Below are 26,478 nucleotides of genomic sequence, written 5' to 3' on the forward strand. Positions count from 1 at the left end.
AGTAATGAAAATTTGCCAAATGTTGAGAAAATGGAATGTTCAGATGACCTTGAGCAGATTTAAGTCTGCTTACTGGAAGTCTGTGATGAGCAGAGCAGTCTCAGGAAGGAGGAGGAAAGCCACCGTACAGGGAGCACGGAGCCCCAGCAGCCACTGGAAGCTCATTTCCATGAGCACTTCCATGGTTTTGTTACTGAAAATAGCACATGGACTTAGAGGTGGCATTTTTAGGATAGCTCCAAAGTAGTTCCCTACGTTCCTGTGGTCAGCCCAGGTGTCTCTATCGTTACCTCTGTTAATGATTATTGCTTTTTATGTTAAATACTCAAACTTTTCTTATATATTGTTTGAAAGTGTTGTTCACAGACAGGCTTCGTCCACCACTATGTCCCTTTTGTGCAGGGGGGATTCAAATCATGGAACAACCAGTTCTCTGCCCTAAGGACTGTTTTAAGTATAAAAAAAAAGATATACCAAAAGGTAGTTTATTATTTCCTGCATTTAATGCTTATATAAGAACAATAAGAGAGGTATATAAAACTAAATTATCTTACAAGAAAGAGTTTTAAAATATTAATGAGAACATATTCAATAATACATGAAAAAAAATCCAACTGTTATTTAACCTATATTTCCATATTGCTTCTTGATGGGCGTCCTCACTTGCTTTTTTTTTTTTTTTTACCTATGGACGGAATGAACATGACTATGGACACTTAGAATACGCTGTTGCGCTAATGAATATTAAAAAGGGGTAAGGAATGTAAACTTGTGATTTCCAGATTGGGTGGCTGCCCAGGCGCCCGCCTTAGAGAGAGAACCCTGATGACAAGTGCCATTCTAAACACCAGTTCGCCGGACTCCACGAAAAATTATACACTGCTCACAAAAATGAGGGGATCAGGGACCATGCAGACACTCCAGTACTTTCAGCCTTTTGTCTGGTGCATTTTCACCAGTGAAATAAAAGTTGATTTTGCATCTCATTTGCATAATTGAACAACTTTCCTTGACTTGTCGTTTGCTTTTCTGATGCTCTTGTTTAATAAAAAAAATCAAATGCTTCTTTTATCGCTTCATATTTATTTTGAAATATCCTCTGATTTTTGTGAGCAGTTTGGATCCAAACTGCCGAACAGGTGCGAACTGGCTGAATGCCATCACGGCTTTCATGTGACAACGTTGTCTGCTGCAGTCCTTCGTGCCTTCCCATCATGTCACTACTCCCGTATTTTGTTCAGGAGACCAAGATGGCGCACCTAGAGATTAAACCTTTACTTATCTGTTTGTCACTGAAAAGTGTCAGGATTTGGGAGATCTAGGGCTTTCACCATTTCAAAGAGGAACTTTCTGAAATATGTAACTTCCTGCTTTTAAATGAATGCACACACGTAGATCTGCATCTCACGTTCTGTACAAGGACCGAAAGTTCTGTTGTCACTACAGATGATTGTGAGGCCAGATCCTTGCTGTGTCCCCAGGGCCACCCAACAGGACATGGGCTATTTGCTCGTAAACTGTGGCCCTAGAACTTTTGAGTTCTGTGTCCACTTTCTCCTTACTTTCACAGTCTGTGGTTGGTAAGATCGGTGGCTTTCTCTTGTGGCCACGTTCATGTTGTCTGAGTCTAGCTGCCATGCTCCCATTCTATTCCGATGATGCCGTCAGACTAGAGGACCACGGAGGTCCCTGGTATTTCTGAAATCCCATGGTCTGCGTTGCCCTGAGCCTGGGGATCAGCCCTCGCAAGCTCCTTAGGGTTGTTTCTAACATGACAGTAGAAGCTCTCAGCTCAAGTGCGAGTGACATGTGCGTGGTCACCTGTTGATCCCATGCTCTGCCACGAGGTTCTCAGCCCCGTGCTCCTCAATCATACTCTATGCACCCCAAGCAAGAGCTGGTGGTCCCTCAGACAGTGTCTCCCCAAGGTCAAAGGAACCACCAGCTTGTGTGCCCTCTTTGCATGGTGTCCTTTTGTTACCCCCAGTCCAGACGATGAAGGTCATCCCTCCGTGACCTCTGCAAAGGTGACTCTTGAAGAACATAGACTTTCCTCTATTGAGAGGGAGATGATATACAAAACTTAAAAGATGAATATAGAAAGTTGGAATGGGTAAACAGCGTAACACTCAGCGTGCGCTGCATGACAAAGGAAAATCTCTTTTTTTTTTTAATTTTTCTGAAGTGAGAAGTGGGGAGGCAGTCAGACAGACTCCCACAAGCGCCCAACCAAGATCCACTGGCAAGCCCACCAGGGGATGATGCTCAGCCCCTCAGGACTGTTGTTCTATTATAACTGGAGCCATTCTAGCACCTGAGGTGGGGGCCATAGAGCCATCCTCAGCGCCCAGGCCAGCTTTGCTCCAATAGAGCTTTGGCTGCAGGAGGGGAAGAGAGAGACAGAGAGGAAGAAGAGGGGGGAAGGGTGGAGAAGGCAGACGGGTGCTTCTCCTGTGTGCCCTGACCGGGAATCAAACCCAGGACTTCCACACGCCAGGCCGATGCTCTACCCCTAAACTAGCCGGCCAGGGAAAGGGAAAATCTCTTGATTTCTTCCTCAACCATCCTGTGACAGGGATACTTACAAGTGGGGTGTTACTGCTTACTTCTGTTCCTAACTAGCTCATACAGGCTATCTCCAAGGTTCTCAACTCCTGTTCTCACCAGACCTACAGCATAAAAGATAGGACGAACTTTTTGCCTGCAAATTAGAATTGGTATTTCATTAGCTATTAATATCCATAATGCTTAGCAGTGGATTTGGGGGGGGGGGGTGGCCTTTTTTTTTTTTGTCATGTGTTGTATCATGATAAGTCCTTGACTTGCTGGTCTTGTATTGGCAGGTAGACGAAAGAATTTCCCTTAGACAGAAAATCTGTACAATAAATATTTGTCTATTTGACTGTCCTAACAGAAGACAACATCACAAACCTCATCCCTTCAGATTTCTATTTTAGATGTGACAGCCTTTTCCTATCAAGTAGCTATTTTATTTCTGGACATATCTAACCTCAAAGGAATAAATACCAGCTACAAAGTGCACTTGAACATTGGGCAGCAATAATTGAAGGGAATGAGCTGTTTATGTCGCTTAAACCCTTTCCTGTGACTCCATTGTGGGCTTGCATCTGTCCATCCTGGGTACTTGTGACCAGCTCTTTAGTTACGTGTGAAGCCTCGAAAGACTTTATTTCTGCATTAGGGTTTTTAAGCTTAATTTAAGTCCTCTTCGAAGATGAGCAAGCAGGTCTCCAGTTCCTCTCAGGAGCTAATAGATGAGACATTGCCACAGAGATTTCCCCTGGAGATATGCTAATCACCGCTTAGAGCCGTTGTGCCTATTGAACTTACTTGCTTTAAGGAAAACAAATATTTCCTTGAAATAGTAAGTTTGGTTTCTATTACCCAGAACAATGAACTGTGGTCAAAACACAAAAGAAAAAGTCAGGTTCCTTTGAATAACACACAACCTTAGCTGTTTTTACCCATAAAATCTTCTGTGACACACGTGTAACCCCCCGTGCAAGCCACTGCCTAATTGTCAGCATGTTAGGGTGGTTCACGTGTTGGGCTTCAAATTGAACCTGCTTCAGACCTCACTGTCCCCCACGGGCAGTCCCTAGTTCACTGGGCATCGCTGTTGGTGCCGTCTGGCCCGGGGACTCCAAAATCCCTTTTGAAACTTTTGCCTTGATGGCCTCCTGGTTCCTGTAGACACCTGGTATGCCTGCGTGTCCCTAGCTGTCCCCTTTCTCAAGATATTCCTGAGTTTCTTCTCTTCTCTCTGATTTTCTGGTGATAGCATGATCCACAGATCTGTCCTTGCGCCTCCTCTTCTCTCCGTGTCCGTGCTCATTCTGGGGGTGATCTTCATGAGTCTGATGACTTAGATAATCTGTTGGTAAGTCACCAAGTGCAGATTCGCAGCTGACGCCTGTCCCCCAAACGGTGGGCCTGAGCTTTTGTCTTCTTCCCTGACCTCCTGTTGGGCACCTGAAAGGGATGTCTCATCTTAGACCAGTGTCCGTCTTTCCCCCAGACCTGTGTCAAGTTTTGCCTGATGGAAACAGCATCCTGGTTGCCATGTTCTGTGGTCAGTCTGTCAGCCATTCCCCGGGGCTCCGCCCGCACAGTGGGTCCAGGATAAAACCCGCTTCCCGCCGGCGGCGTTGAGCCCACCTGGGTCCAAGAGGCTCTGATCTCCTCCCTTGGTTGTTTCAGGAACTTGACCAACTGGCTCCTGATTTCCACCTGACTCCCTTTTGGTCAGCTCCCCGCAGAACAGCCAGAGAACTTTCCGACTGGTGGTGGGCTAGATCTCACCATCTCGCTGCTCAGAACGCGCCCGTGCCATCTCATCACAGGGCAAACACCCGGGCCTTCCGCCTTCACGGCGATGTGGAAGGACCTCAGTGACAGTGACCGGCACGCCCTCCTTCCCTGAACCACCTTGGCAGAGGCATGGACCTGGTGAACAGCACCTCCTGGAGTTGGTCCATGAGCAACGTGCAAGGCTGTCCGTCCCGGCCCCTAATGTCAACCCCACCCCAAGCCTCCCCACTTTCACGGCTCTGCTCCAAAACAACTGAATTCTTATGTTCCCCCCCAGAATGCCTGGGGTACTTGAGGACGATACCGGGATCATTGCTGTCCCACTTGTGTTTCTGGAACTGAACTTGTCTTCTGTTTCCTGAAGAGATAAGGTCATGACCATGTGACCTGGGAGACAGGCTGGGTCATCTGGATGTACTGCTGTATGCACGGTCCTCTCTGCCAGGGATGCCCTCCCCAGGCCCCTGAAAGACTCCCTCCCTCACAAGCTAAGACTGAAAAATGTCACCTTCTCCGTGGGACCCTCACTGCGCGCTTTCATTTAATACCGCGGCCTGCGCCCCTTCATCCTCCTCCCTTTCTCTGCTGTCTTTCTCTCCATGTAGTAGATGACACACTTCACCTGCTGGCTTTGTGTCCTCATGGTCTCACTTCCCTCACAGGAGGCAATTATGTCTGCTTTGTTCATGGCTTGTCCCCTCAGCACCTGGCATGGTCCCTGGCCCAAGATAGGATGTAGCAGATACGTGGTAAATAAAGGAAATCAGTGAACTGAGAGGCGTTAAGCATCTGTATTGTCAATAAAGTAAGAATTCTTGGCCAAAAAATAAGTCAGCAATCCACAAGCCTCCTCAGCCACATTTAAACAGTAGGAATCCGGCCTCGTTCTTCTGTTAGTTTCCTCGAAGCAGAGAGCGGGTTTTCAGCAGGGTCAGGAGTTTGAAAGGAATGTATCTCAATTGCTCCCAAAATAGCTCTACTGAGTGTCGGGAAGTTCTCCCCGGAGAAGCCGGCCATTGCTGTGCTGTTTCTTTTACAAAAGAAAAAATCCATCTGTCACACATGCTCTCCAGAGAGTGTCACCCTTTACCAGGCTTCCGTCCAAGAATGGCCAGGACTGACCCCAGCCCATCTCCAGGACTGATCAAGCCCATCATGACTTGATCTCTTAGGGAAACAGAAGACAAGTTCAGACCGTTTCCAAAACACAAGTGGGACATCCATGGTGCTGGGATCATTTTCAAAGTGGACCGCACCATCCCAGGTCCTCATGAAAACGGAGAGCAGGGAATGAAATCAGTTTTCTTTAGCACCAAGTGTCACCCCAAGGAGCTGTGTGTGCAGGATAACAAGCCCATTTGTGGAGTTCAGCAGGGTCCTGTGGAATGCCTCCTCTCTGCACGACCAGCGTGTCTACTGACACTACTGCCATTCCAGTCCTTTTCCTTTTATGTTAACTCATTGCACAACCCTGTTGAATGTACTTCATAACATTTTAATGTATCTTTTCCTTTAAAAGGTTCATTAAACACCAATAATGATCCTGGCTGGTTGGCTCCGTGGTAGAGCGTCGGCCTGGCGTGCAGGAGTCCTGGGTTCGATTCCTGACCGGGGCACACAGGAGGGGCACCCATCTGCTTCTCCACCCCTCCCCCTCTCCTTCCTCTCTGTCTCTCTCTTCTCCCACAGCCAAGGCTCCATTGGAGCAAAGTTGGCCCGGGCATTGAGGATGGCTCTGTGGCCTCTGCCTCAGGCACTAGAGTGGCTCTGGTTGCAACAGAGGGATGCCCCAGATGGGCAGAGCATCGCCTCCTGGTGGGCATGCCGGGTGGATCCTGGTTGGGCGCATGTGGGAGTCTGTCTGACTGCCTCCCCGCTTCTCACTTCAGAAAAATACAAAAATAAATAAATAAATAAATAAATAAATAAATAACACTAATAATGTCTCAGGCACAGTGCTAAGAACTGGAGACATAAGTCCATCCTAAATATTTGTTGGGCTGGTCCTACAAAATGCAAGTCCCCAAGTGCGACACAGGGTCACAGCGGTCGGAGTAGCAGTCTGCCTCCCTCCTCCGTGCATCATGACCTCCACTGGCTCCTCAGTTTCTATGCGCGACTACGGGAGGTCTAGGGAATGCCTTCTGTGTGAGCACGAGCCCGACCTCCTGACTCCCATATTCCCTCATTTGCTCTGGTTCCCTCTGTGTGCCAGGTCTTCTAAACAGTGTCTGTGAGTGACTGACCACGGGGTACCGCACCAAGGCACCGCTCATGCTCACCTGTGGATCTCTCTCGCTCGGCAGGTGATGGTTATGGCATTGTGGTTATCCTCATACAACGGGGTGTTGCTGTGTACCCTGTCACAATGCCTGGCACTGCCCACCCACGGGAGCAATGCCCCTCTAATGAAATCTCTCCCCTTCCACAGTTTCATCACCGGAGTGGAGTCCAGTACCTGTGCCGATTCTTATTGGCATCGACTGGTCTCTAACTGATTTCCTCTGTTGCCCTGGGCATGGGGCACTCAGCCCATAAAATGCAACAATCACCTGTGGACGGGCCAGTACCCGGCTGGACCAGTGGGCGTCTGCAGGTAGCAGCGGGTTTTCTTGGAGGAATACTGAGTAGAGCCTCAGCAGACCCTCTAGACCACTGAGATCTCCCCTGGACTCCCACACCCTCCGTGCTTGTTCGAAAGGAGCAAAGACCAACTTGTACCTGAATGCTTGGAGCAAAAGCCAGGCAGTGTCATTTTCAATGGGGAGAATGTTTATTTGGTGACGTAAGCACTTCCATATCCTCGAGACGGCTGATGGAGTAACGCTCGATGCTCGGAGATAGTCCTCAGGGGACACAGAGTCAGATGAAGGCGGTCCCCTGGGGATGGCTCTGTCAGGAGTGGGGAGTCTCCGCCTGGTCCTGCAAACGAGAACCTAGGCTGCCTCCAAAAAGCCCCCTCTCTCCCTCCTCAACCTCTCCACCAGCAACAGGAGCCAGGGGCTGCCAGATGTCCACTTCCACCAGGTTCCTGTCCTCTGACGTCCATCCCGGGTCCTTCTCAAGGGCTGACCCTTGTTTGCACCAAAAACCATAGTTGCAGAGCAGTCTGGGAAACGTGGTGTTTTGTTTCCTTACCTCTCTGGGTAAAACGAGAGAGGACCTGTGTATTCAAAGGTGTATTGAAACCAGTTCCCTCTGGTCGCGATGAACTCGGGGCTCAGGAGCCGCAGCAAGCACTTAGGAAAGCACACTCAGTCCGTGCGTCCCAGGGGTACCTCGGGTAGAACTGTAGCTCTGATGTCCATGAGTGTGGGCCACCCGTGTCCCCTCCCTGAGCCTCGGCTTCCACATGGACACGGGGACCTCACTCGACATGAGTGTGAAAACACGTTGCATTCACAAGGGTCAGGTGTAAGCCCCTGTAAAGAGACGTGACCAAAGAAAAATGTCATGAGATCGTGCCAGTGGCCATTATGGAGGGAGGGTTCCTTCTATTTTATTTTACTCTTGTCTTTGAGAAATGGTAACCATTACTCTTCTTACACTGTCTATATAATTACTGTTTTCCAATCAACTGGGGACTTAACATCACAGATCAGGTTAAACTCCTCTCTCAATGTGTGTGGTCATCTCCTCACAGAGTCCCCTCCATCCCTTAGGACAGTGGTCCCCAACTCCCAGGCTGCAGACCGGTACCAGTCCGTGGGCCATTTGGTACCGGTCCACTGAGAAAGAATAAATAACTTACATTATTTCCGTTTTATTTATATTTAAGTCTGAATGATGTTTTATTTTTTTAAAATGACCAGATTCCCTCTGTTACCTCCGTCTAAGACTCACTCTTGACGCTTGTCTTGTAAGTTCGACAATTATATTTAAAAATACCACAGTTTTTACGCCGGTCACATAATTTTATTTTGTGCATTTATCTGTCCCACCCTAAAGGCCAGTCCGTGAAAATATTTTCTGACATTAAACCGGTCCATGGCCCAAAAAAGGTTGGGGACCACTGCCCTAGGGGACGTTGTTGTGACGGACAGGAAGAGCCTATGTCTGAGTTAGTTTATTCTGTTATTTCTCTGTCTACTTTTAAGATGTCAAGTGCTTCCTGTATTTACATCAGAAAGCCTTTCCACCTTTGTGGTTTGGGCGTCCTTGGGTGTGGGTGACGTCCAGTTCACTTTCTAGCTGACCGGTCTGTGCGGAGCGCGTCGTACGCTCTGGACAATCAAGAATGACAGTGCCTGGCCTGGCAAACCCCTCCCTGACAGGAGAGGAGTGACAAGGAGGTGACTTTTCATTCTTCATCATCGCCTCAATGGGAACAGTATAAACGCATAATTATCTTGTGGGATTTATTATTTTGATGGAGCCCCGGTGGTCAGGGCGATAAGATGACCGTACAAGCAGGGTAACTTTGAGGCCCCGGAAATCAGTAACTATAATAAAATCTCTTCACTATCCCTTCCTTCCTCCTCCCCCAATCGATTGTTCTCTGCCTCCTGTTGTGTTTTCTTTTCCCCATGGAAGTTCAACGACTCATGTTACTGCCCGTCAGACAGGAAAGGCCACCTTCCCTTCCTGAGAAGATACAGCTGTTTGACGGGTCAATTCTCCATCATGATTTTATTTTTCATCTCTCTGTTTCTGGGACTCGATGTCCCCGTTGAGTGTCCTGGGCCCCACACATGTGGTGGTGGTGGAAACGAGAGCTAACACAGGGATTCGCACCGACTGTGAGGATGCATGCACTGTCAGTGAGACTATTGATCAGTCACGGGTCACAGGGCACGACCGTCATGGACCCTCAGCGTGAGTCTCCTGCAGGAGGCCTAGGCGTTGGGCATATGGCCCTCCCCTTTCCTGTAAGTCGAGAGATCTCTGAACACCCAACACCCGATGCCCCCCGGACCCCCGACAGCAGGCGCAGAGCAGCTCCAAGCCCGAGTTTCTCTTACAAGGATGCTCCTTTCTGTCTCACACTCAGAGCAACATGACCAGCTCTCCAATGACACTCATCCCCTTCATGACAGTTCTCTGGGCATCATGGTCCCAGGGACATGTCAGGGACAGGAGTGGCCTGCTCCCTCTGGTCATTCCCAGGTGGCTTTGTCAGTGGACTTTCCAGCCTTGTCTTGTTGGAAAGACTCCTGGGAAGGAGGGTCATTCTCCAGCATGGGCCGGGTTCTGAATATGCCCCGTGCCCAGGGGGAGACTGCCACTCACTTTGTAGCATTGATCGCGTGATTCAGTCTTTCTACAGAGTCGTTTCTCAACATCAATGTTAGAAAAGGCATCGTCTCTGTGAAGAGAGACTAGTCTGTCCCGGCCGGGCAGAGTGAAGGCGGCAGGCTCGGCAGTTAGGGGCACCTTCAGAGCTGTGTGTGGACGTGACTCGGGCTTGGCAGCCTCTGGACTTGGTCACTGCCCCTCATCAGGACAGACTCTGGAAAATACACAAGTGATTGCCAAGGCAGAGCCCTATGTTCTGCATATGGACGCCTTTGCTTCCAGCCATTACTGCGCACTGTCACTTACAACCTCCCAGGGAGTTCCTGTCCTGCGGGAAGTCTTCATAAGCAGAGACGCACCTTCAGGGGGACAGATAAAGGCACAAAAGGAAATGGCAGGTCTGAAGCGTGAACCTCACCATAAAAAACTACCCTTGGACAACTTTTTCGAATTCTTGTTTTAAATCAGTGGTAGTCAACCTGTTCCCTACTGCCCACTAGGAGACGCTCCAGCTTTCATGGTGGGCGGTAGCGGAGCCACCAAAGTATAAATAAAAAGATAGATTTAACTATAGTAAGTTGTTTTATAAAAATTTATTCTGCTAAACTTAGCGAAAATCCAACATAAAGTACTTGGTAGCTAATTATTATTATATGCTTTAACTTGCTGTAACTCTGGTTTATAAGTTTTATAAAGTAAAGTGACTTCCCTACTTTATAAATCACCATTACTGTGGAACCGGTGGGCGGTGAGGAAATGTTACTCTAACAGAGATACGACAGTGGGAGGTGGGTATAAAAAGGTTGACTACCCCTGATAAATTGATGCCTGGTGCCTGTGGACCCAGCTGTTTCCCCAAAGTGGGCATCTCACGTGAAGCGTGTACTTTACTAAATGAAGTGAGTGGTGGGGGTCCAGAGCCAGGGGGCCCCCAGATTCCGTTCCGTTTCCCTTCCTCTCTGCATCTCTCAGCACTGCGTCCTGTGTGGCCCGTCCTGAGTCCGAGTCCCAACACCCCACCCAGCTCAGGTGCCCCTGCCCTTTCTCTATACACCCTGCCCCCGCAGCAGCATCCTAACCCACAGCCTCCCACGTCCCGTGCGTCTTGACAACTGTCACTGGGTCCTTCTCCCCAGAGGATGGGACAGAGACGGCACCCCCTGCTCGGAGAGCGTCCTGTCCGCACCGTCCAAACAGAATCAGCTCCAGTCACCCAAGTTAGGAGGGGAAGCTCGTCACTGATGGTTTATCTTCACCTTTCCACTTGTCTTCAGCACTGTGGGCACTCACATTCTCATATGCACACTCACACTCTCATATGCACACTCACACACATATATGCAACTCACACTCTCATATGCACTCACACTCTCATATGCACACTCACACACATATATGCACACCCCACACACACTCCCATACAGCCTCACACTCATGTTCACACGGTTATACACGCACACTCTCTCTCACACACGCACACACTGTGCTCTTCCAGCTCATCCTGGAGTACCTGTAACACATTTCTCTGTATCAGTCTGAGGAAGGGCCATGTGCTATTCCCCTCTTCCCCCAGACTTACTGTCTTCACAATTCAGAATTCATCTCACCCACGCACCACACGCCCGGGGTGCCCACCCGCTGTGTCTGAGACACCATCAAAGCTCAATTGGGTTAAGAGCTGCTGGAGACACAACTGTTCCTTTTCCTGTTCCTCACGGCGGCACAGAATCCCATGCATCCTGAGTAAGGGCTCGCGGACACACGGTAACTAAGTTCCATCGACCGCCCTGGTGTGACGTCTGGCTTTCTTTCAGGAGCACGGGATACCCACCCACATGGGCTACGCAGTGGCCCCACACCACTCCGGGGTCTACCCAGTCCACATGCAGCTGTACACAGCATGGAAGAAGGTCTGGGGCATCCAGGTGACCAGCACGGAGGAGTACCCGCATCTCAAACCTGCCCGGCACCGCAAGGGCTTCGTGCACAACGGCATCATGGTGAGCAGCACCCCATGTGGGTTGGGCTGGCACCACCCCACCTGTCCCTTCCAAACCCCTGCCGTGCGCAGCGGTGGTGCCTGGTCACAGGTGGATACACGCTTACTTCTTAAGCTGGGGGGCGGGGGGCAATTGGGCAAGTACAAGACCAGCTCAGAATATCGGGTCAGGGTTCACATCCACGGTTCCCCGCAGTCTCAGCATGGAAGGACGTGAGGACCACCACTTCCGGGGAATTTCTCTGGGTCTGTTGAGTAGGTGGTTTTCTCGAGAGTTTTCCAGGCAAAGTGTGGGTTTGTGGGCCAAGCAAACACCCCCACAAGTCACATAGCGTCCGGGGACTTCATTCCTGCACTCTGTGGGTGTGGGCATCTAGACGCCGAGGAGTGTCTTAAGATACTGCACGTCTCTCTTTTCCTTGCGCACTTCCAAAGCAAAGGGCTCGACTTTCTTTTCAGATATGCTCACTGAGAAAGGAATGTTCTGATGTAAGAGAGATGTACCAATTCCTTTCTATGAGAACGAAACCAAAGTAACGATAGATGGGAATTGATAATCATTCATGAGAACTTTAAAAGTAGGATTCTGATGAAAAGTAGGATTCTCTCACTTGAGCTAAAATGGCCCGTTTCCCCATGTCCACCCCACTCCCAGCACCTGGGTCCTGTTCTCAGGGTCAGTGGCCAGGGTGATAAGCTGCTCTGCCATCTTGAAGTTACCTGTGTTTTCTGTGTCCATTATTCAGATGCCTGTTAGAACAATCTCTCTGTCCACTGGTCTAGCTCTCTCATCGCTATCGACAACCAAAGAGAGCGCAAGATCACTCCACATTTTCTGATCATAGAACCTTAACGCTTTATTGTAAATTGGTAGGAGAAGACACAGATCTAAAGGGAGCTAACGATAATGCAGATGGCGGTGTGGATGTTCATGGAAATCCAGACGGTAGAAAAAGTATCACTCCCGTAATTCCAAGTCAGAGTGAAAGCACCCCCCTGTCCCGGGGGTTGTGTGGCCACTTGACAAATTATAGAATAAAAAACATTCTTTTCAGGCAATATTATGAGCAGCCTTCGTTTCCCTTGAATTTAATACCAACTGTTTTAAAAATTAAGCAAAGACGAAATAAAATGAGAGCCTTGTGGTATAAGCAGAGGCATTTTTTCCCCATTAGATTAGGAGGAGGGTATGACTCAGAAGTAAGTTCTTAGAATAAACTCACTTCCCTACTTTCTCTGTTGAACGGGCAGATCTACAACAGAACGTATTCCCACAGCCTGTGCCAGAAGCAATTGTGAGGGGATGTGACTGCTTCTGTGATTCACATTTCAATTCAGAGGGCAGTAGAAATCAAGCCATCTGGTCAAGGTGGCGGAAGTGGGGGTATGGTGAGAACTGACCATGTGAATCCCAGAACCTGAGAGCCATGTCCAGCTGGAAATCAAGAGCAACGGCAGCGATGCCTCCTGCCAGGAAGAACGTGACCATGGAGAATCTCCACATTTGAATTAAATTAACCCTAAGGAGACTATTATATTTATTCATTTATTATTTATTGCCAATCCTTTAACCTATAACTCAGCTGGTGAGTGAGATCGATAGAACTGAGTGAACTGCTTTAACTAAAACCCATAGATGTCAGGGAGACAAACATGTGGGTCTCAGAGCAAGTGAACCCTGAAACTTTCGCTGGGGCAGAATGACAGAATGGAAGCTGTCCTACCTGGGCACACGGTGAGAAGGCAGGTTATTTGGGAAACACAGTCATGCTGGGGACAGAGAAGGCTGAAGGAAAAGAGGAAGACCACACGTGACAGGGATGGATGGACTCCATGAGAGAAGCCATGGGCTGAGCAGGGCTGTGAGGACAGGACACTGTGGACGTCACTCATTTATGGGGTTGCCGGGAGTCAGAGCTGACTCAGCTCATAGTTGCATCATCACACCAATGTCCGCTCTTGATCACAATAAGACGTGGGCTTCCACAGTTGGGGCAGCGCGTTAGCGGGTGCGGCGTGCAGACGGGAGCCCTGAGGAGTGGTGGAGTGGTCAGTGAGGTCAATGACCTGTCTGTTTCCCCTGTCCTCAGGTCCTCCCTCGGCAGACCTGCGGGCTGTTCACCCACACCATCTTCTACAAGGAGTACCCCGGAGGGCCCCAAGAGCTGGACAAGAGCATCCAGGGAGGCGAGCTATTCCTGACCATCCTTCTGAACCCAGTACGTATTCTGCTCGTGCTTCTTTTTTTTTTTTACGTCACAGCAGAATTTTCTTTCTCCCGTGTGTTGCCTTTTATTTCTAGTCTCAGCCCTTTCACAACGATGGCTGGTAGACACCAGCCCTTCCAGAGAGAAACTAGGCTACATCTCCACCTGATTCAACTCCCCAATGACCCCCCATCAAGGAAAACACGGACTTGTTCGATGGAACGTAGCAATTAGCCCTGGCCGGTTGGCTCAGCGGTAGAGCGTCGGCCTAGCGTGCTGAGGACCCGGGTTCGATTCCCGGCCAGGGCACACAGGAGAAGCGCCCATTTGCTTCTCCACCCCTCCACCACGCTTTCCTCTCTGTCTCTCTCTTCCCCTCCCGCAGCCAAGGCTCCATTGGAGCAGAGATGGCCCGGGCGCTGGGGATGGCTCTGTGGCCTCTGCCTCAGGCGCTAGAGTGGCTCTGGTCGCAATATGGCGACGCCCAGGATGGGCAGAGCATCGCCCCCTGGTGGGCAGAGCGTCGCCCCTGGTGGGCGTGCCGGGTGGATCCCGGTCGGGCGCATGCGGGAGTCTGTCTGACTGTCTCTCCCCGTTTCCAGCTTCAGAAAAATGAAAAAATGAAAAGAAAAAAAAAAATGTCAAACAACACCCTCAGTGTTGGCTTCTGGTCTTGACTTGTAGCACAGACATATCCATGAGCTGTTCTCTAGCCAGAGATGGACTCTCACAGAATCAGCAGTGGTGTGTATTCTGTCCATAAGTTACATTTGCTTCTGGTTCAAGACCTCAGCAGACTCACCGACTCCCTCTCCTAGAAACTTTCACCGCGCCCGACGCCATGTTCCACCTCGTGGACGAAGGTGATCAGATGCCCACTTTGAAAACCTCCACTGATTTTGTTGGGAGTCAGAGATAGAGAATTTGGTCCTTTTTTTATTTCTTTTTCATTGTGTCTGCTTTCAGAATGCTGCAATTGCATGTCCTGTCCTACGTGGGTCACCACAGCGGCGTTGGGGGCGATACCGTTGTTGGATGGTGTGGGCACCGTTTCCATCCTGACTTTTCTCCCAGGAAGAGTCCATTCCTGAGGTCTCAGACCAGCATGTCCTGCTTCACACACACACACACACACACACACACACACAATGCACACACACACGCACACGCAAGCCCCGTGCTCACAAATGTCTGACCAGGGGCCCGTGCCCTCTGCCCACCTAGCTCAATGTAAGGATGCTCCCCCTCCGAGAAAACCACTCACCCCTTAAACAACACAATCACCCAGTCATCTATGCGTAAAAGGAAGTGTTTCGAGGGCTTCCACTTGGTATTTTAAATTCTTAAAGCAGTTAAATGAAAACCTACATGTGTAAAGATGGAAACTTGTCAGTTGGAGGGGGATTGCTGGGGGAAGAACAGGCGTGAAAATGTTTTATCTTAGTAAGTCGTCGAGAAACACCCCCCCCCCAAGCTGCACAGTTATTAAAAACGAAGCAAAGAGCGGACGGCGGTGAACCTCCCTTGAAAACGCTGACCGCTGCCAGACAGACTCACTTCACTGGCAGCCGGAACAGAGCAGCTGAAGAGGGCGTGTTCAGGAGGCCCCTCATGTCCGTCCACGCCCACAGACGGTCCTGGCCTGTCCTTGTGGATGGACGGTGGGCTCCAACGAGGACACGCGAGGGAAGGCCAGAGACCCGGCAACCAGCCGGAGGAGCAACGCGAGAGTCGGCCAGGGGCGTGGCCAGCGCAGGACACCCTGAGCATGGAAACAGGAGCTGGATGGGGCAGCTGGTGCTCCTGGGGGACCAGAACCGATGCTGCTCCACCCACGAGCAGTGCACAGCCATCTGCCCTCGGGGGGACACTGGCAGGCTCCAGGAGACGGGTATAGGCAGCTCATCTGATGAGTGCCTGGGAACACGGGTCTCAGTCTAGCGCTGCACAGGCAGGAGTGACTGCAGACCTGGGTCAGTGCTCTCCAGAGAGGCAGAATCGCTAGTTAATTGAGGGGGCGGGGGCAGGCAGTCATCATAAGGAATTTGCTCAGGCCCTGATGGGGGGGACACGTCTGCTGATCTGCAGCTGGCCAGCAGGAGACTAACACAGGCCGATGGGGTAGGTCCAGTCCAAAGGCTGGCAGGCCCGAGACCCAGGAGGGGCCCATGTGTCACTTCAAGTTCAAAGGGCAGGAGCAATACAATGTCCCAGCTCAAAGCCAGCCAGGTGAGAGGAGTTCCCTTCTACTCATGGCAGGGGGGCAGCGTGGGAGCCTTTTGTTCTCTTCTGTCCCTCTCTTCTGTCCCCCTATGAATTACCCACATTCATAGGGCAATCTGCTCCACTCAGTTGACCAACTCAGTTGTTAACATCATGTGAAAAACAGCCTCACCGACATGCCCAGCGTCATCATGTTTGAGCATGTTGTGACCCATTCCACCTGGACTGACAAAACTAACCAATTAACCAGCCACCCGATGAGGAGCCTCCTGTGAGTGAAATAAAAGATGTCAGGAAGAGATGGATGCAGAGAAGACCATGGAAACGTGGAACTCCTGTCCACCTGGGGACCAGAACTGATGCCGCTCCACCCACGAGCAGTGTACAGCCATCTGCCCTCGGGGGGACACTGGCAGGCTCCAGGAGATGGCCATGGGTGTGCTATGAACAGAGGCGCACAGGTCACAGGCTGTGAGCAGCTCTCCCCACAGACGTGGGGAGGAGCTTCGAGGCTGCCGGACTAACGACTGCCCCGAGTGAGAGGGCCCCAGCGAGTCTGACGAGAACGGAGCCTCAGAAATGGAGGGAAGGAAGGAAAAACGGAAGGAGGAAAAACCTGAGAGGACACCAGCCTTCCCCTCTGGCCGTCGCTGGCTCCTTTGTCAGAGGACACGGTGTCTCCCTAGTGTCTCACCTGCACCACACTGAGGAAAACACCTGGGAGGACATGGATGTGCAGCTGTGTTTCTGCTGTAAGGCAGTTCACAGGTACACTTCAAGGAATGTCCGTATCCTGACAGGGCCACTTCCCAGAGGAGAGGTCAGTGGGGGCGTTATCGTCGGGGTCACTTGAAGCTTCTTGGGGAACTACAGTCATAGCAGGATGCATTCAACATCAGTGAGGTCATCCAGAGAGATGAGCATGTTCTGGACCCACCGTTCTGACCAACTCGGACCGTAGGACAGTGAAGCCCGGGAGGGCTGGCCCTGACCTATGCATTCACCCGTGCTGGTGGGAGCTCTGAGGACCAAAGGCCAATCGTACTTCATCTCTCTTTTTTTTTTTTACATTAATGATCAACATGTTCCCATCTCAGAAGTCCTGTAGACATGCGGCCTGATGATATCTCTCTTGGGTGGCGATTTCCTCTGTGGATTTCTAAGGGTCTGTGGCTCTCTGTCCACAGTATTAGGGTTCACTTCGCTGATGGATGGGTGAAGAAGGGAGCGGCGAGAGGCCAGGGGATCGTGTTCATGCCCAGTCCCTCCGGGCGCACTGGGATGACAGACAGGGGCTCGCAGGGTACAGTTTCATGGGGAATCACGGACTGACCCAAATCGCTTTCAAAGAAAATAGTGGGTGCTGGCCAGTTATCTCAGTTGGTTGGGGTGTCGTCCTGTAAAGAGAAGGTTGCAGGTTCGATTTCCGGTCAGGGCACCCATGGGAGGCAACTAGTGAGTGTATAAATAAGTGAAACAACAAATGAATGCTTCCCTTACCCTCCCTCCTTACTCTCTCTGTCTCTCTAAAAAATCAATTCATAAATAAATTAAAAAAAGAAAATGAAGCACTGGCCGGGTAGCTCAGTTGGTTAGAGCATCATGCCAAAGTGCAGAGGTTGGCAGCTCGATGCCCAGTCAGGGCACAGATAGGAGCAGCTCGATGTTCCTCTCTCTCTCCTCTCTCTCTCTCTCTCTCTCTCTCTCTCCCTCTCAAAAAAAAAAAAGTGGTATAATTTCAGCATTAAACATCACATAAGGATAGAGGAAATCTGCCAGGAAATTGTGCAGCCTGATGTCCATTCCTTGTCCTTGAAGTTGTTCGAATAGAACTTGTGTCTGAATAGAAGTGTGGATGTCTATCGCTTTTTAGTGTCTCATCTGACCTATGAATCTGCGATTCTCTTCTGATCCAATGAGACATAAAAATAAATCGCTTTCACTGTGAAACATAAATTATATATATTTATATATACACACACACACAAAGTAGGTTTGATTTTAAATATTACAAACCTATCCTATTAAATTTGGTTTTACTCTACGATTGTTGAGGTCAGAAGAAGAAAGGTTGACCTCAACAGGTAGAAAAACAAAAGCCTGAGCCAACCCAGGAGAGGGTCAGGGGCAGAGGTGTTCGGGGACACTGAGGAGAAAGCATCCATCCGCTGACAGGGATGGGACGGCCGGGCTACGCAGAACCGGTTTACGGCGTGGGTCCTTTCCAGATTCATTTGTAGGGAAGTGTCCTCTGAGGCCAGGACAGCTCAGGAAGCATGCAGGGGCGTGTCCCAGAGTGCCCCTCTCCAGGGCACTTATAAACAGAACCAGCAACTACATCGCTTTTTCATCCCTCCTGAAAACCCATCTGCCCACAGTAAGGGGACGGGATTCAATAACCTTGAAAAGCCCCATGTGTGTCTCACTCTGGGTCATGACTCCCACCGCCCTCCCTGCCGTGTCCAGCGTCCAACGTCGGGGTCCCCTCAGTGCATGCGACCCTCGCATGGAGACCTGTGTCCTTTCTGTGCCCCAGTCTCTCTGGTAGAATTGCTTTGAGCATTTTCAATGTTTTTTTTTTAATTTTTGATTCTTTCTGATACCCTGTTTTCTTACCCATGTTAAGATGTCATTATTTCTTAACATACCTCTGAGACAGAATGTGCAAATGAGAATCTGTGTAAATCCATCTGGACTCACGGTGAACTATCTGGGACGCTGGCCTACAGGGGCTTCCGATCCAGCTGACTGCCAGCTGGCTCTGCCCAGACACACCGCGTGATGGAAAATTCTATGGCAGGAGAGCCCTCGGAATGGCATCTCAGAAGTGCGGCGAGGCCCGGGCCACGTCACACGCAGACAACTCTGTCCTCCTCCTCCGAGTTCCCAGCACAGCCTCATCATGTACTTACATTGCACCCCTGCTCCACGCCTCCCTGTCAGATGCTCCCACAATTATTTCCCTGGTGCTGAATCCTTCCTGCATTTTCAATACAATCTCTGTCCAGACAGGAAGAAATATAATTTAATCATGGACGAGGTAGAAACAGCTTATGCCAGGTGAGCCGCCATCACTCAAGCCCAGACACAACCCTATAAAACAGGCAGCCGCTGACAATGGAGAGGAAGTCTGGGGGCTTATTCGATGGTGTCACCCAGCAACTGTCAGAGGTGGAAATGAATGCACCTGACCGGATGTCATTTTTCTCTTCTAACTCATGTGGTTTTCCTGCTGCCACAAAGAACAAGGTGAAAATGGATTTTCCAGGTTTTCTTAATGAATGTATATAGTTAACGATGCTCAGATGCTAGGGTGCTTTGAAATGGCAACAGGGGAACCGACATACCTGTGATGCATTCTCAAGCGCAGAGCAGCACCTAGACACACCTAGGCTACGCTTGCCCAACCGTGGACCCGTGGCACATTCTGGTGAACTGGAAGCTGACAACGGAGCATAACGGGGCGGCGGTGACATACTCTTCATGTGCCGCCTGCTGCTGCACACACCCGGGCTGCTGAACGAGCTTCCTGCTGTGTGCCCGGTCGTCCCTGGGCTCCGGATCCCAATAACAGAAGCAGGATGGATGGACCAGCGTGGGCTGCACAGGCAGGTCGGAGAGGAGGCAGCTGTGAGGAGGAGAACATCAGTGTGGAATCACCCAGACCAAACTGGTAAGTTCTCTCTAACGGTGGAATAACGCAGGACCAAGGACAGGCGGGAATTCTCAGAAGCGTGTAACATGAAACACAAGCAAATAAACCACAAGGCACCACCACATCTGGTCAGAGTTGACAGAAAAGAACTATTGGGAACAGAGACTGAGGCATCCGTGTGTTCAGCGATTTTGGCTTTGATTTTCTATCAATGGTGTGCATTAGAGAAAATCGTAACAATTAGACAATGGTTTGTGCAGAACAAAGCAGTTCTGTATTTCACCAGGACATGTTTCTATGTACACTTGTTCAGGGCGAGGCCCAGGCGCGTTCACAGCGCGAGCCCAGAGTTGATCCTTGTGTTCATTATTAGCTATAGCGTTATTTTCCATGCAAACAGCTATAAATCCACTTCTGCCCCACCCTACCTATCCCTCGGGTCAGGGGTGATTTCTAATGTGTTCCACAGTGTTTGTTTTTAAAAGGAAAGTCACTTCTAAGGGCTCCCCCAGGGTAAGGGCTGCCTCTTGTCAGCTCAGGACTTTGGAAGCTGTTAGCATCTCGGGAGCAGAAGGCTGGGCGCCCAGGAGAACAGCCTCCCTGCAGGGATGAGCGGCCCCCTGCAGGGCACGGAGAAGGTGGAGATTCTGTTGCCATCCACTGCCAGACTGCACTCACCTCTTCTTTCCCTTTATCTGGGTTTCTCTTACACTTTTCTTAAAAGATTTGCAGGCCTAACCTTTACATAAAGGATCTGAGTCACCAGTTCTCAATGACCGACATGTCCAGCAGGGCACTGTGCATTCTGGCATCCAGGGCTCATGCTTGGCCTCAGCACGTGGAAAAGATCCTCTCTGTCCATCTGAGAAAGGGAGTGGTCAGCACGGGAGCCCAGAGGATGGGAGACCCCGTGGTTTCTCCACGTCTGGGGTGTTACGGGTTCTGTCTCATCTCCCACCCTCAGGTTACTTGGAAGTGAGCGGGTCAGAGTGGCAGCAGCGCCCCCTCCACAGAGCAGAGCGCACTGTCCCCCAAACCGAGCTCTGTCTCCTCATCAGACGCGAGGTCGGGCCCTCACGGTGCCGACGTCCCTCCCCGCGGACATGGTACTTGTCCCCGTCCGTGATGGAGTACCATCTGCATTCCCAGACATCCGCAGACGGGAAGCCAGTCATAAAATTACACTGTTGTTTTCCATTTTGTTTCCTTAGAAAAATAAATGAGAACAGCCATGCGTTCTTGGGGAAGTCTATTTCACCGACCGTCACGGGATTATTTAGTTTTCCCAAAGCACGTTTCAGAAGGCGGTGGAATGGCCCGTGAGCACGAATAAATTTTCAACCACAGGAAATAGAGCCGCCTCTTTGTGTGGATTTGAGTCAGCAGACAAGCCTCCTTGCTGTCGTTCTCTGTTTTGGGTTATGGGATGGGGAAGGGCTGGGGCGCGGGACACTTCAGGCTTAGGAGTACTTTGGAGGCAAAATCAGAGAATTCCTGGTGATAAGGAAAACACGCCGTCTCAGGGTTGACGTGACCAAGAGGCTTGGAGAGGAGAGTACGGCTTGGGAGGGTCCACGAGCTCGAAATCAGAGCGTGAGCTTTTTTGTAGGTGTTAGTGTTAGTGTTCACCCCACCGCAGAATTCAAAACTCTTAATGTCACGACCCTCTCGTCCACAGCTCACACAACCTCTGAAACTCTCACCCTGTCGACATTCTTCTTCCTGGTCTGTTTGATTTTCACTAGAAGGTGCAGGGAAGCGGAAAGGCCCTTGGGGGTCGTTTTTCCTCTGTTTCGCTTCGCTTATTAGGACTTCATTTCCCCCGGCCACTCCTCAGAGTCGGACAGTGTGAAAATAAAAAAAATAACATGAACTCTGTTCTAATGATGATATTTTCCTACTTTGGCATCTCAGAAAATCAAATTATTTTGTCTGTTTTTTTTTCCCCCCATGAGAGGCTCCTATGTGGCTATGCTGAGAAGGATGTATAATATATGTACATGGTTTGATTTGCAGGCGTTTGTTGGGGAAGGTTTAAAAAGTCTCAGAGTTTCTGTCCACACCGTCTTCCCCAGGTCCCCTCTGTTTTCCTGTCCTTCTTTATTTCTTTTCTCCTGTCTTTCCCCTTCTCTCCTTCCATCCTTCCTCTCTCCCTCCCTCCTTTTCCTCCTCCTTCCTCTGTTCTCTTAAATGAACGTCTTCAGCACACTACTTCCAGAATCCTTCTATTCTCAGATCACAAAACACCATGTGGCAGTGTTACCCTAGCCACTGGCTTTTAGAGTCATCACAATGACAGAAATAATGGACTTGGACCAGCAGCCAGCGAAGGAGATTTTAAGATGCACTTTCCTTTAGGAAAACCCACAAGCTTCACGATCCTCCACTTAGTGTGGTGCTGGGATTCAAATAACCTAGCAATCCGTTCTCTGCCTTCATGACCGTGTTAAGTATATAAAAAAGAAAAAAGCAATATCCCAAAAGGTAGTTTATGATTTCATGCATTTAATACTTCAATAAGAACAATAGAAGTTAGGTTATAAGAAAGAGTTTTAAAATCCTAATGAAAAAGTATGAAATATTACCCAAGAAGATGACAATAAAACTGGTATTGAAGGTATTTCCAGTGACAGCATGTCACCCCCTGGTGGCTGGGCACTTTTTCTCTTGACTCTATATGTTTACTGACATAATAGATGCAAGGGAATGAAAAGGTAGTATTTCCTCAACAGTCTAATGAGTTTTATGAAATGAATCAATAAATATTACAAGCATAGTTCCCTCCCATCTTTTCACCCGTGGACAAAATGAACATGATTACGGGCACTTAGAATACTCTGTTGCAATGTTCTAAAAAAGAGTTAGGAATGTCAATTTGTGATGTCCACATTGGGTGGCTGCCCAGGCGCCCACCTCAGAGAGAACCCTGATGACAAGGGCCTTTTAACGGCCGGTTTGCCAGACTCAACAAAAAATTAGGCATTGGTTCTGCTGAACTGGTGCCGGCTGGCTGAATCCCACCACTGCTTTAGTGTCTTTAATAAAGTGTTTTTGCACGCCAAAGAAGAACGGAAAGAAATCCGTCGGTAAGACTGTCTCATCTGAGAAAAGCCACTTTGAACTTCCTGCTTCCAGCAAGACAAGGCAGGCTGTCATTCCTTCCTGGTGATTTGTACATTTTTCCCTGTGAGCAAACAGATGATCATACAGGAGAGTGGATTTAATATCTGGTACATTTATCTACGCTTCCCATTAAACTCATTAATCTCGTTGCATCCCCCCTGATGTCAGCGGGGAGAAAACAGAGAACTGACTATGAAGAAATGAAACCAAATGCACCGACACCCGGCTCCCTGGCCGCTGCGGTGAGGCCAGGTTCTGAGGCTCTGTCCTGGGGAGTCTGTGCACTTCTCCACATGCTCTGCAGCTCCTTGAGGACCTCAGCCAAGGAGCAGAGGGATGCCTTCCCCAGCCATGGTCCCCAGCACAGTGTCTCACTGCCACCATCATTATGGTGGCAGCTTCTGAACCAATCGTGGGCGTGTTGGGCAGGCACTCTCAGGAGCGGCTCTGCTGATCTCGACACTGACTGGGTTCTTAGAGCCCTCTCTTTGAACACCTTGGAAGAAATTTCTGAAAAAAGACTTTGTATCAGAAATAGTTCTGCCCCTCATGAGCAGTTGGTCTTTTATTCTTTTTTTTTTTTTTTTCTGAAGTGAGAAGCAGGGAGGCAGACAGACAGATTCCCACATGTGCCCAACCAGGATCCACCAGGCATGCCCACCGGGGGTGATGCTCTGCCCATCTGGGCCATTGCTCCGTTGAAACCAGAGCCATTCTAGTGCCTGAGGCAGAGGCTATTAAACCGTCCTCGGCATCTGGGCTAACTTTGCTCCAATGGAGCCTCGGCTGCTGGAGGAGAAGAGAGAGACAGAGAAGAAGGAGAGGGGGAAGGGTGGAGAAGCAAATGGGCGCTTCTCCTGTGTGCCCTGGCTGGAAATCGAACCTGGGACTTCCAGATGCCAGGCAAATGCTCTACCACTGAGCCAACAGGCCAGGACGGTCTTTTATTCTTATAAAATGGCCATGTGCACAGCTAACTAGGGTCACCTTTTCATGTGGCTATTAGAAAGCTTAGAGCTGGCCTGACCAGGCGGTGGTGCAGTGGATAGAGCGTCGTCCTGGGACATAGAGGACCCAGGTTTGGAACCCCATGGTCACCAGCTTGAACAAAGGGTCACTCGCTCTGCTGTAGCCCCCTGGTCAAGGCACATATGAGAAAACAATCAATGAACAACTAAGGTGCTGCAACAAAGAGTTGATGCTTCGTATCTCTATCTGTTCCTGTCTGTCTGTCCCTATTCGTCACTCCCTCTGACTCTCTCTCTGTCTCTGTCAAAAAAAAAGAAAGAAAGCTTAGAGCCAAACCCATGTTCCACTGGTATTAGGTCATTTTATCAACACTTATTAGACTGTTTTATTGGGGTACAGCAAATGCCTATGTTTTCTTCTGTTCACCCACCTTTAGTTTGTATACTGTTAACCTCTCTTTATTCCCTTCCTGTAACTAGTTAGGAAGATAGTTAAATACTAGGGAGAGAGTCAGACTTATGAAAGGGAACCAGGGGACATAACAATAACTTGAATATCACGTTTAAAGTGCTACAGTAATCCCATACCGCTCGTAATGAATTTGATGATAGAAATATGTCAGGAGACCATGGTAAGGTGTCTTAAAATCTTCATTAACTAGTTATTTTAGGATAAACAATTTATTTTGAGGTTGCAAAGAGAAAAGAAAAAAAGGAGTCTACTCCTCACAATGTTTTTTATAAATGTTCTCTATGTTTCTGTGGCAGAGGAATGAGATATGTGATCATTCCCTGTCCCTGTGTGCTGTTTGTTCATTCCACACATTCCTGTTGGGCAGCGTCCATGCCAAGCAGCGTTCCAATGGAGTGAGAATAAGCCCAAGGCTCAGGGCACACATGCAAATGCATGCCAGTGCGGGGACAGAGAACACGCAAGCAGAGCGAGAAGCGAGCGTGACCCCATTAGTGGGTGTGACGGCGGAGGGGGTAGGGGACTCTGCGATCCGTCCCTGGTGTGGATTCTCAAGGGCAGCATGACTCTGGCAGAGAGGGCCCGGCCAGAGCTGTCTTGGCAGGGTGAAGGGCCCGGCGAGTCCAGTGCACTTCAGGCACAGTGAGGAGAAGACGGAGCTGGAGACAGGAAACCAGCAGAGTCCCAAGACCACAGCGGGCAAGGCCTTGGAGGCCCTGGGAGGACTTTGCGTTCTATCCTGCCTGTTTTCACAAGTGCGTTTTTATGTTGTTAAAAGGACTTCACTTTGATACAGCTGGGACATGAGACTCTGGAAGGTCTCGAGGAGGGGTCTAGGCAGGAGGCTCGTGTTTGGAAAGAAATGGTCCGGCTGTGGGGTGGAGAGGAGTCAGTGGTCAGCGAGGGCAGAGCTGAGATCCCAGGTGAGCTGGGGGCCAGGCAGTCCCAGCGGGACACTGGGAACCAGCGGGCTGCGAGTCCGTTTTAACTGGTGATGGGTTAGATGTGACATGTGGAAGGAACAGGGGTGACGACCCCAGCGGGTGGAGCCGGACGAAACAGGTGGATGACAGCAGTTACTAGACGGGGAGAGTTGGGAGAGGTGGGACTGGGAGAGCTGGTAACTGGACTTTAAGGTGCGCTCAGGCACCCACAATGCTAGTCATTAGCCTACATGAGTCCGCAGTCCCACCTGCTGCGGTGACACATGGTGGCCTTGAGATGCCGTGTAAAGTCACGGGACTGAATGTCTGACTCATCGACAGACCAAACAGATAGATTCAGTAGAGGAGTGACGTCACGGAAATGGCGCCGTGAGCAGCGCGTCCGACAGCTCTCCCCTAAATCACAACAAATTTATCAACTAGAAACAGAAAAATTTATCCTCGGAGCATTCCGGAGTTCCACACAAACTGATAGCGAAAGGACTGTTATCACTTGAATCTGAGAGACGAGGGTGTGGAGGAATCTACCGCAGCAACGTTCATTCAAGCCGTGAGGAAGTGCGCCTGTGGTGAGTCAGCCCACATTTGGGAGCCGCGAGCCGCCGCCGCGAGCCGCCGCGCGCGCGCGCCCGGTCCGGTTGGGCACCGCTAACGTTCCCAGCGGCCCGCACACAGCGAGTGAGAGTCGCCAGCCACCGATGCCCGGAGCACCCCATTCGCGCCCGTGCCCTGGGCATTCCACGCGCCCAGAGCGCCCTACTGGCCCGCACACCCAGGTGCTCCATTATCCTGCGCCTGGTGCGATCCAGCCGCCAGCGGCAGGGCGAGCGGGAGAGACTTGGGAGATTCTCTCCGTGGGCGGGGCACCTCACCCAGCCATTCAAGCTAACAATCAAGCGTTGGGGGAGGGGCGCGCGCAGGCAGCCTAAAATACCTTCGGAAACACAGCTGCGACCCAATCACTGAAATTAGCTTAACCCATGAAATCTGCGCACCCTCGGTTCTAATTGATAAGATCTCTCTCAGTTCAGCGATCCAAGACAAGAGGCGTGATATTTTTTAGTGCCTCTCGCTAAAGGGGCGGGGGCAACTTCTGATTGATAGAGCCTCCATATTCAGGGATAAACGCTAACAAGAAGGACTTGGCAGATAATAAGATCTATACTACACTAGTTGCAAGCAGAGACTAGTGCCTCTTCTTCCCTGCAAAAACAGGCTACAAAGTGTGGAAAGCCTGGGTTGAGAGGTCCAACTAAATGATAGGCGCTGAACAGTCACCTTGACAACAATTGACTCCCACCCCCGCCTGATTAAACTGGA

The 26,478-nt window shown here is 50.1% G+C and overlaps 1 protein-coding gene across 1 annotated transcript in view; it reads left to right on the forward strand.

Annotated features, from left to right (window-relative positions):
- The window catches only part of LOC136307309 (bifunctional heparan sulfate N-deacetylase/N-sulfotransferase 4), a 142,127-nt gene that overhangs the window by 74,373 nt on the left and 41,276 nt on the right, over positions 1–26,478 (forward strand). The window contains exons 4-5 of the mRNA XM_066233960.1: positions 11,382–11,567; positions 13,657–13,785. Of these exons, the coding sequence (XP_066090057.1) occupies positions 11,382–11,567; positions 13,657–13,785 (315 nt within the window). The remainder of the gene's footprint in view (positions 1–11,381; positions 11,568–13,656; positions 13,786–26,478) is intronic.

Source organism: Saccopteryx bilineata, chromosome 1 (assembly GCF_036850765.1).
Source record: "Saccopteryx bilineata isolate mSacBil1 chromosome 1, mSacBil1_pri_phased_curated, whole genome shotgun sequence".
Lineage (NCBI taxonomy): Eukaryota > Metazoa > Chordata > Mammalia > Chiroptera > Emballonuridae > Saccopteryx > Saccopteryx bilineata.